The sequence below is a fragment of the Archocentrus centrarchus genome, chromosome 5 (genome assembly GCF_007364275.1).
Source record: "Archocentrus centrarchus isolate MPI-CPG fArcCen1 chromosome 5, fArcCen1, whole genome shotgun sequence".
NCBI classification, from domain to species: domain Eukaryota; kingdom Metazoa; phylum Chordata; class Actinopteri; order Cichliformes; family Cichlidae; genus Archocentrus; species Archocentrus centrarchus.
In genome coordinates this window covers 359,255-374,691 of record NC_044350.1, presented here as the reverse complement: position 1 = coordinate 374,691, position 15,437 = coordinate 359,255, and the positions used below count along the sequence as shown (strand labels likewise).

Sequence of the window (15,437 nt, the reverse complement as noted above, 5' to 3'; positions counted from 1 at the left end):
CGGATAGAGAGGACTTTTGTGCTAATATAGGATGAACCCAAGGTTGTCTTTTTCTTATGTAGAGGAGACTTAACAGCAAGATTTCAGCCAGTTCCAATAAAATCTTCGGACTCATCTTTATTGCCGTGTCTGACACGGACTGCTTTGAAAATGTCTAACCAATCACATTTCTTGGAGATGAGTGACACGAGAGCGCGATTCGCAATGCTGCCGTCGCTATCGCCTCCCGTGTGTTCGGTTTCACCCCAGTGGCGATGCGGCCCATTTGTCGCTGTCGTTTGTCGCTCCCCGTGTGTCGAGCCCATAAGTCAGATATGTCTGAAATGGTTTTTTAAAAAGTGTGTTATTTTTAAGTCGTTTTTTTTGTTTTTGTCTGTAAAAATATATTTAACAAAAAAAAAAAAAAAAAAACAAACAAACAAAAAAAAAGCCATACCAATATCAGACTCCTCAATCAATTCAACATCTGAAAGAAAAAAAATCGTTATATGACCCCGATATTCATCAAAAAGACGTGGTGAAAAAAGAACTTACCGTCATCTGTATCTGAAATAGAGCCAATGTGCGTGTCATCTAAAAGTAAAAAAAACAATTTAGAAAAGTATTTTTTAAAATGACTTAAAACCTAAAAACTGAATTGATGTACCTGAATAATCCATGTTCTTTACCAAAAATCCTAGCGACAGTCCAAGAGTCACATTTAGAGGAACAAACTAACAACATATTTACACAGAGGTTCTTTTATACCTTTGTGTGTTTGACAGTTAGCTTATACACCAAATGGTAGATTTTATCATACTTCTTTCTAAGGCGGGTCTGTGATCTATAATAACCTATATATTTTTTAAGTTATGAAGCTGAAACTAAGCATACAAAAAAAGTGGAATAAAACGTAACTTACCTCAAAAAAAGGTGTCAGTCGCTTGCTTACAGGGTGTTCAGCATTTAGTAGATTCAGTTGTTTTTTCATAAACCAAGACAGGTTCTGATGTGCTCACTGTTCTGTCCAAACCATTTATGAAATTGATTGATCGGAAAAAGAGGTGGGGGTACTTATCTTACAAAAACAGATGTGTACAGGCAAGCTAAAGAGGTTCGGTGACCGTTATTTTTCTGTATCTTACCTAAAGCAAACAGAGGTGTTACAGTGAAAATAGAGGCCCGAATAGGGGGCATAGGTGTGGCCCCCACTGAAGTCTAAATTATTGGTTTTCTCTTTTTGAATACTGTAATACACTGTAATACAGAGAGGTGGAGGTTTTTAGCACCTATTTTCTTTTGCAGGTCAGTGGAACTAGAAAAACAGAAACTTTTTTAAAAAAACAGATGATTTCACTAATTACTTTTATTTACTTTTTAAAAATGTTAATTTTAGTTTACTTTTAAATTTTATTTTGTAATTTACAAGGGGAGGGGGGAAGGGACAAGGCAGGGGCGGGCGGGGGGAGGGGGGGGGCAGGGACGGGGAGGGGGGCAAGGGGAGGGGGGACAGGGGAGGGGGAAGGGACAAGGGGAGGGAAGGGGCAGGGAGGGGGGGAAGGGCAAGGAGGGGGGAAGGGACAAGGGGAGGGGGGACAGGGACAATTTTATTTGCTTCATTTTTTTTTTCATTTACTTTTATTTTTTGCTTATATTTTTCATTTTGCTTTTCTTCTTTTTATTTATTTATTTGCTTTTATTTTTTTCTCATTTTTTAATTTACAATTTCATTTTTTAATTTTTCTTTTTGCCCTGCAACAGGCTGGCGACCTGTTCAGGGTGTACCCTGCTCTCGCCCTGTGACAGCTGGGATAGGCTCCAGCCCCCCGCGACCCTTAACAGGATGTGCGGAAGCGAATGGATGGATGGATGGATGGATGGATGAATTTTTCTTTTTCTCAGAGGAATTAAACACAAACCCTGACTGAGTTAATCTGATGTTTAGCAGAGGAGGAGGAGGAGCAGAAGGAGGAGGTGGAGGAGGAGAGAGAGGCGGGGGGAGAGAGGAAGGAGGAGGGGCGAAAGTTCAGCTTACTGACCTTTCTGTCTGACCTATTTCTGATCACATTCACGGTGGCACTCAGAGGTCTCAGTAGGCTCACTAACGGTGTCCTGGTGCTGTCTTCTTTGTGAAAATCCGGTAAAAACGAATCTTGATTTTATTAATTTTTTTAGACGGAATTAAACATATACAAATTAAGTAAAGATTTCCAATGTGGTCCACAGCAAAATGTTTCAGTCATAGTTGAATGAAAAATGAAAAGAAAAAACAAACTATACATGCTGTAATGTCTCACACAAATGAAATGATGAGTCCTGTGGCTTTTTATTTATTTATGTTTACAAAATAAAAATAAAATCCCCAATTAAGATAAATATATATGTATACTTTCACCCACCTCCCCTATAGTGACACATACGCACCAACCCTGACATTCATTTCTATATACCCATTATACAATATTATCTATTTTTATAATCTACATTCAATTAAAAATATGACGTCATCTATATGAAAATTGCTTATCTTATCTATACTATAGATCTTTATCTATTACTGATAAGATCTTGACATGCATTTGACAGAAGGTGGTACCTTATACCTCCTGTAGTTTTTCAGGTGATTTTGGTTCGGCTAGTTAACAGGTTAAAATATTCACCTCTACGTTTAATGTCGGTCTACTTTTTACAAACTCTCTCAATTAAAAACAAAGAGAGATTAACTAATTGTGTTTCATGTTATTCTGCTCAATTTCAATAACACAGCACAGTTCAAAAACACTGCTTATGACTAAAGTCAAAGTCAAAGTCAAAGTGAACTTTATTGTCAATCAAACCATGTAATAATACATTACACAGAAGACTGAAATTCCGTTTCTCCAAACCCCAAAATGTGCAGTATTAGAACAAAAATGACACACAACTAAGCGTAAAACCAAAGCATAGACTAAATATAAAACACTACTAAGCATAAAATGTAAATAAGTAAATAGTGTACCAGAATGTAGTCAGGTTGAGGTATGCTACACGAGTGCAGTGGTAATAGTACAGGTGTACAACAATACAAGTGCAATATGGCAAAGTGCAGAGTGCAGAATAGCAGAATGGCGATAGATGAGTTTTAGTAACGTATGTGCATGTGCATAAAAAGAGTATTTGCAGACATTGTGTCTGCCATTTACACAGTTTACTGGTCACTTTATGCATGTTTTCATGACTGAGTTGAGCAACCTGATGGCCTGTGGAAAAAAAAAAAGCTATTTCTGAGTCTGGTAGTCCTGCAGTGCATACTGCTGTAGCGCTTGCCAGATGGTAGGAGGGTGAACAGTTTGTGTGAAGGGTGTGGTGTGGTCTTTGATGATATTGATGGCTCTTTTCTGGCAGCGGGATGAGTATAGGTCCTGGATGGAAGGTTGGGCTGATCTGGTGATCTTCACTGCTGTTCTCACCACCCATCACACTTATAATACCCGGGTAATAAAGAGGGCACACAACATCATCAAGGACCGTACCCACCCACAGCACACACTGTTCACACTCCTGCCGTCTGGCAGACGTTACAGGAGTGTAAAAGCAAGAACAACCAGACTAAAAAACAGTTTCTATCCACAGGCCATCAGGCTACTGAACCACTGACTGATTACCAAACTGTGATTACCTGCCTTTCTTTCATCTGTATATATCTGTATATATTGCACTTGCTTTATTATTTATTTATTTTATTTTTCTACTTTTACTTTCCTAATATACTAGTTCTTAAATTTTATTTTAACTTAGTTGCTTATTTCAATTGTTTGTAAAGCAGTCGCAAGTAAGAATTTCATTGCTCAGCATAACCACAGTGTTTTGCGGTGTACATGACAATAACTTCTTGAATCTTGAATCTTGAATCTTGAATCTCTGTAGGGCCTTCTGGTCAGCAACAGAACAGCTGCCATACCAGACTGAGAGACTGTTGGTGAGGATGCTCTCAATGGCACCCCTGAAGAAGGTGGTGAGTGCTGAAGGGGGGAGACTGGCTCTCTTCATCCTGCGTAAGAAGTGGAGGCATTGCTGTGCTTTCTTAACAAGGGAGATGGTGTTGGTTGTCCATGTCAGGTCATCAGTGAGTTGCACCCCGAGGAACTTGGTGCTTTTCACTGATTCCACAGTACTGCCATTGATAGAGAGGGGTGTGTGTGTGGCTTGTGATTTTTCCTAGAGTCAACAATTATTTCCTTGTTTCGTTGACATTAATATGTAGATTGTTAATACCACACCAGTTGATGAGTTGGTGTACCTCCTCTCTGTAGGCTGAGTCGTCATCGTTGCTGATGAGACCCACTACTGTTGTGTCATATGCAAACTTGATGATGTGATTTGAGTTGTGTCTGGCACAGCAGTCATGATTCATCAGTGTGAACAGCAGAGGACTCAGCACACATCCCTGGGGGACCCCAGTGTTCATGATGGTGGTCTGTGAGGAGTTTTTGCCAACTCTTACCATCTGTGGTCTGTTGGTAAGAAAGTCTAGTAGCCAGTTGCAAAGCGGGGTGCTGATGCCTATAGCACTGAGTTCGTTTATCAGGTGTTGTGGAATGACAGTGTTGAAGGCAGAGCTGAAGTCAATGAATAGCATCTGCACGCAGCTGTTTCTGTTCTCCAGGTGAGTCAGGCTGAGGTGGAGTGCTGTTGCTATGGCATCATCAGTGGAGCGCTTGGAACGGTATGCAAACTGGAGAGGATCAAATGTGGCGGATAGGCTGGATGTTATATGAGCCTTGACCAGCCTTGCAAAGCACTTCATCATGATGAAAGTGAGTGCTATGGGCCGGCAGTCGTTCAGTGATGTGGCTGGAGATTTCTTGGGTAGCGGTATGATGGTGGTGGCTTTGAAGCATTCTGGTATGATGGCTTGGCTCAGAGAGGTGTTGAAGATGTCTGTGAGAACATCAGTAAGTGAGTCAGCACAGTCTCTAAGTACACGCCTAGGTATGTTATCAGGACCAGTACCCTTCCTGGGGTTCACCTTTTGAAGGGTCCTCCTCACATCAGCAGGGTCCAGTTGGAGTGTTGCATTGTCCAAACAGTGAATGGCTTTGTTGGAGTGGTAGTGTTGTTTTCTTCAAAACGGCTGAAGAAGGTGTTGAGTGAGTTTAGGAAGTCTGTGCTGTCCTCGCACAGTGGGGGTGTAGGCCTGTAGTCTGTTACTGACTGGATGCCTTGCCATAGGTGTCTGGGGTCTTTTGCGTCAGTGAAGTGAGATTGGATTTTCTGACCATAGGCACGCTTGGCTGCTCTCACGCCCTGGTTCAAGTTGTCCCTAGCAGTTCTGAGAGCTTCTTTGTCTCCGGACTTGAAAGCAGTATTCCGTACTCTCAGCAGCTCACATACCTCCCTGTGAACCAAGGTTTTACATTTGCCCTTGTGGTGAAGTGTTTTATGACGGTCACATCTTCCATGCATTTGGATATGTATCTCGTTACAGACTCAGTGTATTCCGTTATGTTGACGTGCTGGTTAGAAGTGGCAGCCTCTCTGAAAACAGCCCAGTCTGTACAGTCAAAACAGTCTTGCAGTGCTGAGGTAGCCTCACATTAAATAGTTGGACTTCCGGACCTTGTCCTCATGAAATTTTGTCTGACTGGACCTCTTTAAATTTTATTTGAATACCCCTGGTGTAGGGCCTCCTTTTGCGGCCGATACAGCGTCAATTTGTCTTGGGAATGACATATACAAGTCCTGCACAGTGGTCAGAGGGATTTTAAGCCATTCTTCTTGCAGGATAGTGGCCAGGTCACGACGTGATGCTGGTGGAGGAAAACGTTTCCTGACGCGCTCCTCCAAAACACCCCAAAGTGGCTCAATAATATTTAGATCTGGTCACTGTGCCGGCCATGGGAGATGTTCAACTTCACTTTCATGTTCATCAAACCAATCTTTCACCAGTCTTGCTGTGTGTATTGGTGCATTGTCATCCTGATACACGGCACCGCCTTCAGGATACAATGTTTGAACCACTGGATACACATGGTCCTCCAGAATGGTTCGGTAGTCCTTGGCAGTGACGCACCCATCTAGCACAAGTATTGGGCCAAGGGAATGCCATGATATGGCAGCCCAAACCATCACTGATCCACCCCCATGCTTCACTCTGGGCATCCAACAGTCTGGGTGGTACGCTTCTTTGGGGCTTCTCCACACCTTAACTCTCCCGGATGTGGGGAAAACAGTAAAGGTGGACTCATCAGAGAACAATACATGTTTCACATTGTCCACAGCCCAAGATTTGCGCTCCTTGCACCATTGAACCCGACATTTGACATTGGCACAAGTGACCAAAGGTTTGGCTATAGCAGCCCGGCCGTGTATATTGACCCTGTGGAGCTCCCGATGGACAGTTTTGGTGGAAACAGGAGAGTTGAGGTGCACATTTAATTCTGCCGTGATTTGGGCAGCCGTGGTTTTATGTTTCTTGGATACAATCCGGGTTAGCACCCAAACATCCCTTTCAGACAGCTTCCTCTTGCATCCACAGTTAATCCTTTTGGATGTGGTTCGTCCTTCTTGGTGGTAAGAATTTAAAACTACTTTCACCCCTGCATACGACTGGTATAATTTCTTCTAAATTCCATTAGTCTTTGGGAACATGTTTGGCCTGTACCAGAGACTGGGTGCAACATACCATTTATCAGTACATTTTTTAACAGATGGCTGGAGATCCTAAAATGTTTGCTGATCATACCCCAGCATTGACATAATCCCTTGAGTGCCAAAAGCCAGAAACAACAAACTACCAAATAAAAATGACAGCGACAAACAGCCAGCCACACACACAGTGCTATCTTGATTACACATTACACTTGATTACACGTCATTTTGACGTGATGACACTCACTTGCTCTGTAGATGTTGCCTATAACTGTAAACCAGTGTTTCTCAAACTGTGTGTGCCATGACAGGTGGGGTGTGAACAACCTGGGAGAAAAGTCATGTGGACCAAATGTTGAGGAAAGGAAATTATGGTAGCATACGTTAGAAGGTAGCGTAATTCTCCACCGTCTTTTGTGTACATAGAGCCGTCATGCCACTGTTTAGCAGCCAGCTGGGTGCAAGCACTGTGGATTATACTATGAGTTATTCTGACTCAGAGGAAAGTCTTTGTGTAAGTTGAACTGAGGCTTTAGTTTACTTGCCTGTTACTGACTCGGGACTGGGAGGACCATTCGATGCACCAGAGTTAATACATGCCAGAAAAGGCACAGTGGGTGGACTCACAAAGGGATGGGGTGAGGTTGCTATTGCTGATGGAGGTTCAGGAGGCAAAAGTTGACCTGAAGAAGGATGGATTTGGGTCAGATATTAAAATAACATAAATGGTGTTTTGTTGTTGGACTTTAAAATTCATTGTTTACAGTATTGTAAAATCCTCACATTTCCTTATTATACAGTATCATGAATTTCAGAGGCTTGATTGATAATGCACAAGTATAGGCCCACCACCTTGGCATCTTGTGATAAGGTTTTCCTCCAGATCGCTTCCATCCCCACAGTTATCAATACCTTTCTCATCACACACTAAACTGAGAGGGATGCACTTCCCATTCCTGCACTTGAAGTAAGGCTCATTGCTGCAATCCGACTGGTTGAAACCTGAAGGAAGAAGAAGACAATAAAGACAGTCAAAAAGAAGGAGGGTTTTTGCATTAACAGATAACATATGGTATGACAGGTATGGTGTTGGTTAAACAATGGCTGACTGTTGATAGAAATAGAAATGTAAATATAAGGATCATACAATTTTTAATAAATATGACTACCATCACAGTCTCCCCCTGCATTCCTAAATGTCTGCTGCATGTGTTGGGCATAGACACAGATAGAGAAATGAATTGCAGGCAGAAAGTGGACCCTTGAAGAATCACTTTCCATTTGAAAACTGTCAAGGTCATGTTGAAAAAATTTTTTTATCACAGATTGCACCAATTTACACTGAAAAATATACTTTGTATTAGGATCTCTACTCAGTATTATGTTGAACCTGTGGCAGGTATAATGAATTCCTCGAGCTATGACTATAGCCAACACAGAGGTATAGCCTACAGGTTGCAGTTATTGTCACATAAGTACAGATGAAGCCACTTAAAATGGCTGGCCGATCTGTCCTTGGCCGGTCCGTAGCTGATCCTTGGCTGGTAAGTGGCCGAAATGAGATCCCCCACTCATGAAGTAGGCAATGCAGCCACAGGTGGGAACACCTAAGTAGCATTTGGGAAAACTGGTGGTAATGTCTTGTGTATCCACCAGGAGGAGCAGTGATAGTTGAAGTGCTTTCAATTACAGCCGTGCTGTATATAATTCATACATATTTGCTCAGGGATTCTATGATTCTAACAGAATCATAATGTTGAACCTTTCTGTAACACACTGATATAAATATTTGCTTGCTGCCAGTAGAGGATGTACACACTGAACAAGCTGACTAATGAACGTGACAGCATCAAACAATTATTTAACCACACTGCTAATATTTGTAAACAAAAAGTAAATTCAAAGTGTAAAGATAAATTGATTACTGCTGAGTTCTGTCAGTGAACGGCACATTTACACGACAGAGTGGGATTGCGCTACAATGATGTATGTAGGTGTGAACTCTGCTGTAAAGAAATATGGCATAAATATGTGGCGCTCTGTTCAAAACATTTAGGGTGAAGACTCAGTGAAAAGCTACTTTAGGGGAGGGATCCAAAGATTTGGCTCTTACAAGTACGGGAATAAACCCGTGCTGCTGACTGGCCAGTGTGTGTCAAAAAGTGATCAGCTGCCAAAAAGCGATTTCCAGTATTTGCCGAAAACGGCAGTATTTTATAAATGCAAAAACTGCGTATCCTGACAGGCAGGAGAGAGTTAACGGGGCGTTAATGTTCGGTCAGAATAACCCTAATCCGATGAATAAATAAATAAGCATACTAATAACATGGTTTATAAGGGTTACATAGATGTTCTATCACCAGTTTTACCAATAATTTATAGACTGCACAATTTTAAAATGTAGTAGACTGACTACCACAAACCACTTTGTTTTTTTCTGTAAATTAAAATCACGCGCTCTTAAAGCGGCGCTCAAAAAAAAAAAAAAAAGTGTCCGGACCTTTGGATTAAATAGATTAATACTGGTATCTCTGGTAAACCGCTACAGTAATTTTAAGGGCAAAAACGACCTTTGCAGACAAGTAAGCGAGCTCAGACTATTAGCATTACAGAGCATTCTTCTGTGGCTGGCTAGGAGCTCTCCCTCTCTCCCACCCCCACCCCCACCCATACCTGTCAAGTTCTGTATTTAAAAATAAGGAAATATTCTCTAAAAATAGGTCACTATATGATGTCATCACCTAATTTGCATACTTGTTCATTTGGATGTACTGTAGTTGCAATCGAGGCTACAGAAGAGAGGAAAAACAGCTTTGGAGAGACAAAAAGTGAAGAAAAAAAAAAACACCATAAATATGTTTAGAACTACAAATAAACTTTATGAAATAACTTAACTTTAATGCATTTCCTAGACCCACATTACCTAGATCAATTTTGTGCCGTATTGTTTAATACGGGGTTGTTCCAGCTGTCGGCACTAACCTAGTGATAGTAACTATTCAGTTTGGAGCGGCACAGGAATGCTTTAAAAAAATTGAAAATTGAAAACTGAAAATACGGGAAAAATACGGGAGACTAAAAATACGGAATGACGCCAGGACAGAGGGGTAAAATACGGGAATTTTCCGGCCAAAACGGGAGACTTGACAGGTATGCCCCCACCGTGGCCCTCTAATCCATGGGTTTCTGGAAGAGCATACGTAGGCTGCCATGACAGACTGCTACTTCCGGTATATGGTTTTATACTTCCAGTTACCGAAAGTTAGAGCCAGAGTTAATGACAAAATTCAGTTACTTTGTGCTGTTGGAACATGAGCTTGGATTCAACTTGTGCTGTTGTCGGTTGTCACTACATCAGTCTGTACATTTTTTCAAATTATTTTATTCTGTAAATTTGCTCTTTTTTCCCCCAAATTATACTACCCAGTTGCATATCCTATTACCGGCGCGACGCTGTCGTGTCTTTAACTCGTCTACTGCTACACATTTCTCTGCCCTTTTTGATTTGAATGGTGGCATTCCTGAGTCCTCTAATACAGAGGTGCTCACTACCTGGTTTTATTCCTTCTGCCAGTCTGTTTTAGATACAGTGGCTCGACTAAAGCCCAGGAGGCCCAGAACTAAATTCGAGCCCTGGTTGAACGACACAACTCGTGCTGTCAGACGTGAATGCCGAAAGGCTGAGCAAAAATGGAAAAGGACAAGCTGCAGGCGCCTTTCGAAATATTAAAGGACTGTTGGCGTCGCTATCAGGCAACCGTGAAATATGCTAAACGAGAGTATTTGTCAAATATTGTGGCAAACAGTCACAAGCCCTGTGTATTATTTGACATTATTGACTCTGTTTTGAATGTCCCTCAATCCACCGGTGCTGAGCCTTCAACTGAGGCTTGTGAACAATTTCGAGATTTCTTTGTGGCAAAAGTGGAAAATGTTAGGGCTCTCATTCCACCTCCTACTTCTGACCCATCAGTCTCTGTTCCCTGCTCTGCTGCATTGTACCAGTTTGAGCGTGTCACTTTGTCTTTTTTTAAATGAGACTGTCAGTCACCCGAAGCCCTCAGGCTCCCCGGTTGATGTTATCCCACCTCGATTTTTTAAAGAGGTTTCTCCTGTATTAGGCCCAGCTGTTCTTGCCCTTATTAACAGCAGCCTGTCCTCTGGTGTGGTTCCTGATTCTTTTAAGCATGCGACAGTGTTACCATTGATTAAAAAACCTGGACTGGATTCTACTGTGCTGTCTAATTTTAGGCCTATTTCGAGGCTTCCATTTCTTTCTAAAATTCTGGAAAAGGTCGTGTATAGCCAAGTGAAAGCCTTTTTAGATGAAAATGATATCCTTGAGGTCTTTCAGTCTGGCTTCAAGCCTCTTCATAGCACTGAGACTGCCTTGCTAAGGGTTTTTAATGACATTTTCCTGGCCACAGATGCGGGTGACTATGTGATTTTACTTCTTTTAGATCTGACAGCTGCTTTTGATACAGTGGACCACAATATTTTAATATCTCGTCTCGAGCAGTGTATAGGTATTCAGGGCACAGCGCTAGAGTGGTTAAGGTCCTACTTGACCCAGAGAACTTTTACTGTCTGCTTAAATGATTTTAAATCTTCCTGTGCTCCTTTGTCGTGTGGCGTGCCCCAGGGTTCAATTCTTGGACCATTGCTGTTTTCTCTATATTTGTTGCCCCTTGGTTCTATTTTCAGAAAGCATAAAATTGCTTTCCACTGTTACGCTGATGATACCCAGATTTACATACCCCTAAAACATAGTGATGCAAACTCCATACAGACATTGACAAAGTGTCTTGATGAAGTCAAAGCTTGGATGGCTTTGAACTTCCTGCATTTTAATGAAAATAAGACGGAGGCGATCGTTTTTGGTTCGGGCGTCGCTGGGGTGCCAACTTCTGTGGATCTGGGTCCTTTATCCCAGTATGCTAAACCCATGGTCACAAATCTGGGAGTTAAGATGGATGAGAGTCTTAGGTTAGAGGGTCAGATTACTGCTCTGGTGAAATCCAGTTTCTTTCACCTGAGACAGCTTGCCAAGATTAAAACCATCTTGTCGAAAAATCATTTTGAAGCAGTAATCCATGCCTTTGTTACGTCCCGGCTGGATTACTGTAACTCTTTGTATATTGGCGTAAACCAGTCCTCATTGGCTCGTCTTCAGCTGGTCCAGATTGCCGCCGCACGGCTTTTGACTGTTTTATCTTCATTGCACTGGTTGCCTGTTTATTTTAGAGTTCATTTTAAAATCCTTTTATTTGTTTTTAAGTCTTTAAATGGCCTTGCCCCATCGTACCTCTCTGAGTTACTGCACCTACACTCCCCTTCCCGCTCGCTCAGATCAGCTGATAAACTACTTTTGGACGTGCGGAGGACTAAGCGGAAGCTTAGGGGGGACAGAGCCTTTGCAGTGGAAGCCCCTAAACTATGGAACTCGCTGCCATTGCATATTAGACAGGCCTATTCACTGACAACTTTTAAAACCTCTCTTAAGACCCGCTTATTTCACCTGGCTTTTGACCAGATTTGAGATGCTGATTTTAGTTGTTGTGTATTTATTTTGTATTTTATTTTACCTAGTTATTTTATACTGTTTTATTATTTTATTCATGATAACTATGTATGTTATTGTTGCTTTTATCCTATGTTATTTTTATATATTTATTTTTATCTGCACTTCCCTAGTCTACTGTTGTCTTGTTTTCCTTGTTCAGCACTTTGGTCAGTGCTTGCTGTTTTTAAAGTGCTTTATAAATAAAATTGGCTTGGCTTTTCCCCCCAAATTATACTACCCAGTTGCACATCCTATTACCGTATTTTTTTCCTTATGTTTAAAGTTTTCCTTTAATGTACAGCCTCTTATTTTTTACGTTATTTTATTTATAGTGTGACACTATAAATTTGGCTTATTGACACTGGGATTTGTCCAAATTGGACCTGGAGAGACCTGGCTTGTTGCAATTAAGGAAGTCTAGGCAGCTGTCTGGCCTTGGTAAGGCTGCTTATGACGGGAATGCAGGAAGGTACAGACTCAACTCAGACTGTATACCAAGGGTATTCAACTACATTTTTCTATGGGAAAAATTGTCATGAGGCTATTTGCCAGTGGGCCACATATTTCTCAGGACACTTACTCTTGTGCATACTTATCGGTCCAGTTTTCGTAAAATTTTCTGTTTTCACTGTCCACCTTACGTCTCTTCTCTTTTGATTGTGACATGTTTTCATCAGAAACTGCTGCGGCCTCTCGCCAACTCCTCAGCAAGGAAAGTAGCTATTGGATGTCCTAAAAGTCGTTATATGACATCATCACCTAAGTTGCATAATTGGTTATTTGCATATAGTTGCAATTGAGGCTGTAGGAGACAGAAATAACATCTTTGGAGACAAAAAGTGAAGAAAAAATATATTTAGAACTACTAGGGCTGGGGAATATGGATCAAAATAATATGTCGATATTTTTTACGTGAATGGTGATATATGAAATATATCTTGATATTTTTTTCTTCCCAAAGAAATAAACAAAAAGGCACTTCTGAATCAAAGTTACATGTCCCAAATGTCACACAGACACTTTTATTAACATTCAGCTGTACATGTACATGAGAAATTGCTCAAAAATAAACCACTGGCATATTTAAATAATAATGCTCCCCAAATAAATTAATGCTTTTTTTCTCCATAACAAGTGACTCGCAGCTGTGCTATTAAAATGTAAACATAAAAGATACAGAGCGATACAAAGGCTGTATGTACACAAAACACAGCGATAGCAGAGGATTTCAGGTTAACAAAAAAACTCTCAAAAAGTCGCCTACCTTACTGAGAAAACTCGCTAAATTTGTCACTAGTTGCTTTTAGCAAAAAACTCGCTGGGGGGGGGGTCTGAAAAGCCGCTAGCTCTAGCGACAAAGCCGCCAAGTTGGCAACACTGATAAAATGCCATTCTTCTTCTTTTTCTTCTCGAGTTTAATGGCGGTTGGTAATCTATGGCGTGTTACTGCCACCACCTGTAAGGAGTGTGAACTACATGCCGTGCTTACAGTTTAGTCACAGCTTCTTTTAAAATTTTTATTTAATAGAAGTAAATGGGCAGTGGGCCGGTCCAAAATGACTGATGGGCCTGTTCTGGCCCTTGTGCCGCCAGTTGAATACCCCTGCTGTATACACTCCTGATCAAAATCTTAAGACCAGCTAAAAAATGGCAAGAATTTGCACTTTGCACTATAGACCCTTTTGCAGCCTACGTCATCAAAGGATGCGCACGCATTTTGGCAACGGAAGTGAATTGCTACTCCATTCAAATCAATAAGAACAAGGAGACTGCGCAGCGTTTAAACGTGATTTAAAAGCGATATCAGCATCAAAATGTCTGGCTGTTGCATGTTTGGCTGTCAGAATTTCGACTTTAAAAAAAGTGTACTGAAGTTGTACTGAATCCCACAGGATCACGGCTGTTTAAGAGAAAACGGAGGCGTCTGTGGTTGCAATCCATCAAATGCAATGATAAAAATTGGACTGAGGACACAATCAGGACAGAGGACAGGATCAGAAATGCTCACGTTTGAAGCGCCCATTTTATATCAGGTAAAGTTATTTATCTAATGTTGTTTATACTGGGATGTCAGGTATCTAACGTAAACGGTATTAGCTGGTAGGCTTTTTGGCTTTTAAACTGTAGTGTGGCTGGCTATTTACAGTTGAAGCATCGCTGGACTCAGAGAGTCCTGATTTTTAAATTAATATTTAATCGCACTATAGATTACAATATGCAGTGCCAGTCAAAAGTCTAAGCAGACTCACATATGAATGGTTGAGCGAGTCTCACAGTGTGACTGGAACAGTATATTTTTTTTCCATTGTAAAACAGTAATATCTGCAGTCAGAAAACTCTAAGCAAGCTAGAAAAGCAATTTGACAAAGTACTCATGCTGTGCAGGTACAAGACGCTGTGAGGACATAGTTCTCTGACTTGTTTACAATGGCCCGAGCCTCATACACAGCGGTCCTGTTTCCTTTTCTTTGACTTGGAAGAACTTCTGCCTTCAAGACAGAAAACTCAGAGTCTGTGTCATGACATTTGGCGTTCGGTACATGGCTGCAAACAACATAATTGTAAGCCAGCTGACAGCGGGAGCAGCAATTTTGAGTGGCTTCATCTGTACAAGTTTTTTCAGTCAAATATATTTAACACTGACTTTAAATGATGCAACTTCTGTATATTTCCCACTCCGTTTCAATTACTTATACTGTGACATTTTTAATCTGCAAAATAAAACATGAGGGTAAGTATAAGTTGTTTATTACATTTTGTTACAAGTTTCTTCTGTCTTCACTATGGGTTTTTCTTTTTTGCTATGACCATGGAAAAAAAGTACAGTCATATAAAAATATATGTTTTATTAACATGCACTCTAACTTTCAAAAAAGCATTCTTAACCTTTAGCATGTCTTTCTTACCTAGCCTGAAGGAGGTGAAGTCCCCCACAAAGTCGACTCGAGGTTGAGTCCCCCTGGTCACAAGCCTCAGGGTCAAGTAGTTTCCTGTGGACAGCACTGGTCGAGGTAGGCTCTTCCCACAAAGAGGAGGCCCCAAGGGAGGTGAGCGTCTGTCCCGACCATCATAGAACTGAATATATGAGCCAGCATGACATGGATCCCCCGAGCTTTCACCAGAGGTAGACTCCAGTCTGGAATTGAAAGGGGCAGAACCATGGGGGGATGGGGATGCTGGCAAGAGAGGAGCAGGGTTCAGAGGGGCCACTCTAAGCAAGCTGTAGACGAGGAAGAAGCGGAAGTGGAACTGGACCTTGTCTTTG

At 41.3% G+C, this 15,437-nt stretch overlaps 1 protein-coding gene across 1 annotated transcript in view; it reads right to left on the bottom strand.

Annotated features, from left to right (window-relative positions):
• The window catches only part of ldlrad2 (low density lipoprotein receptor class A domain containing 2), a 67,094-nt gene that overhangs the window by 18,126 nt on the left and 33,531 nt on the right, over nt 1–15,437 (bottom strand). The window contains exons 4-6 of the mRNA XM_030728759.1: nt 15,079–15,348; nt 7,459–7,611; nt 7,155–7,292 (exon numbers count right to left, since the gene is read on the bottom strand). Coding sequence (XP_030584619.1) covers nt 7,155–7,292; nt 7,459–7,611; nt 15,079–15,348 — 561 coding nt within the window. The remainder of the gene's footprint in view (nt 1–7,154; nt 7,293–7,458; nt 7,612–15,078; nt 15,349–15,437) is intronic.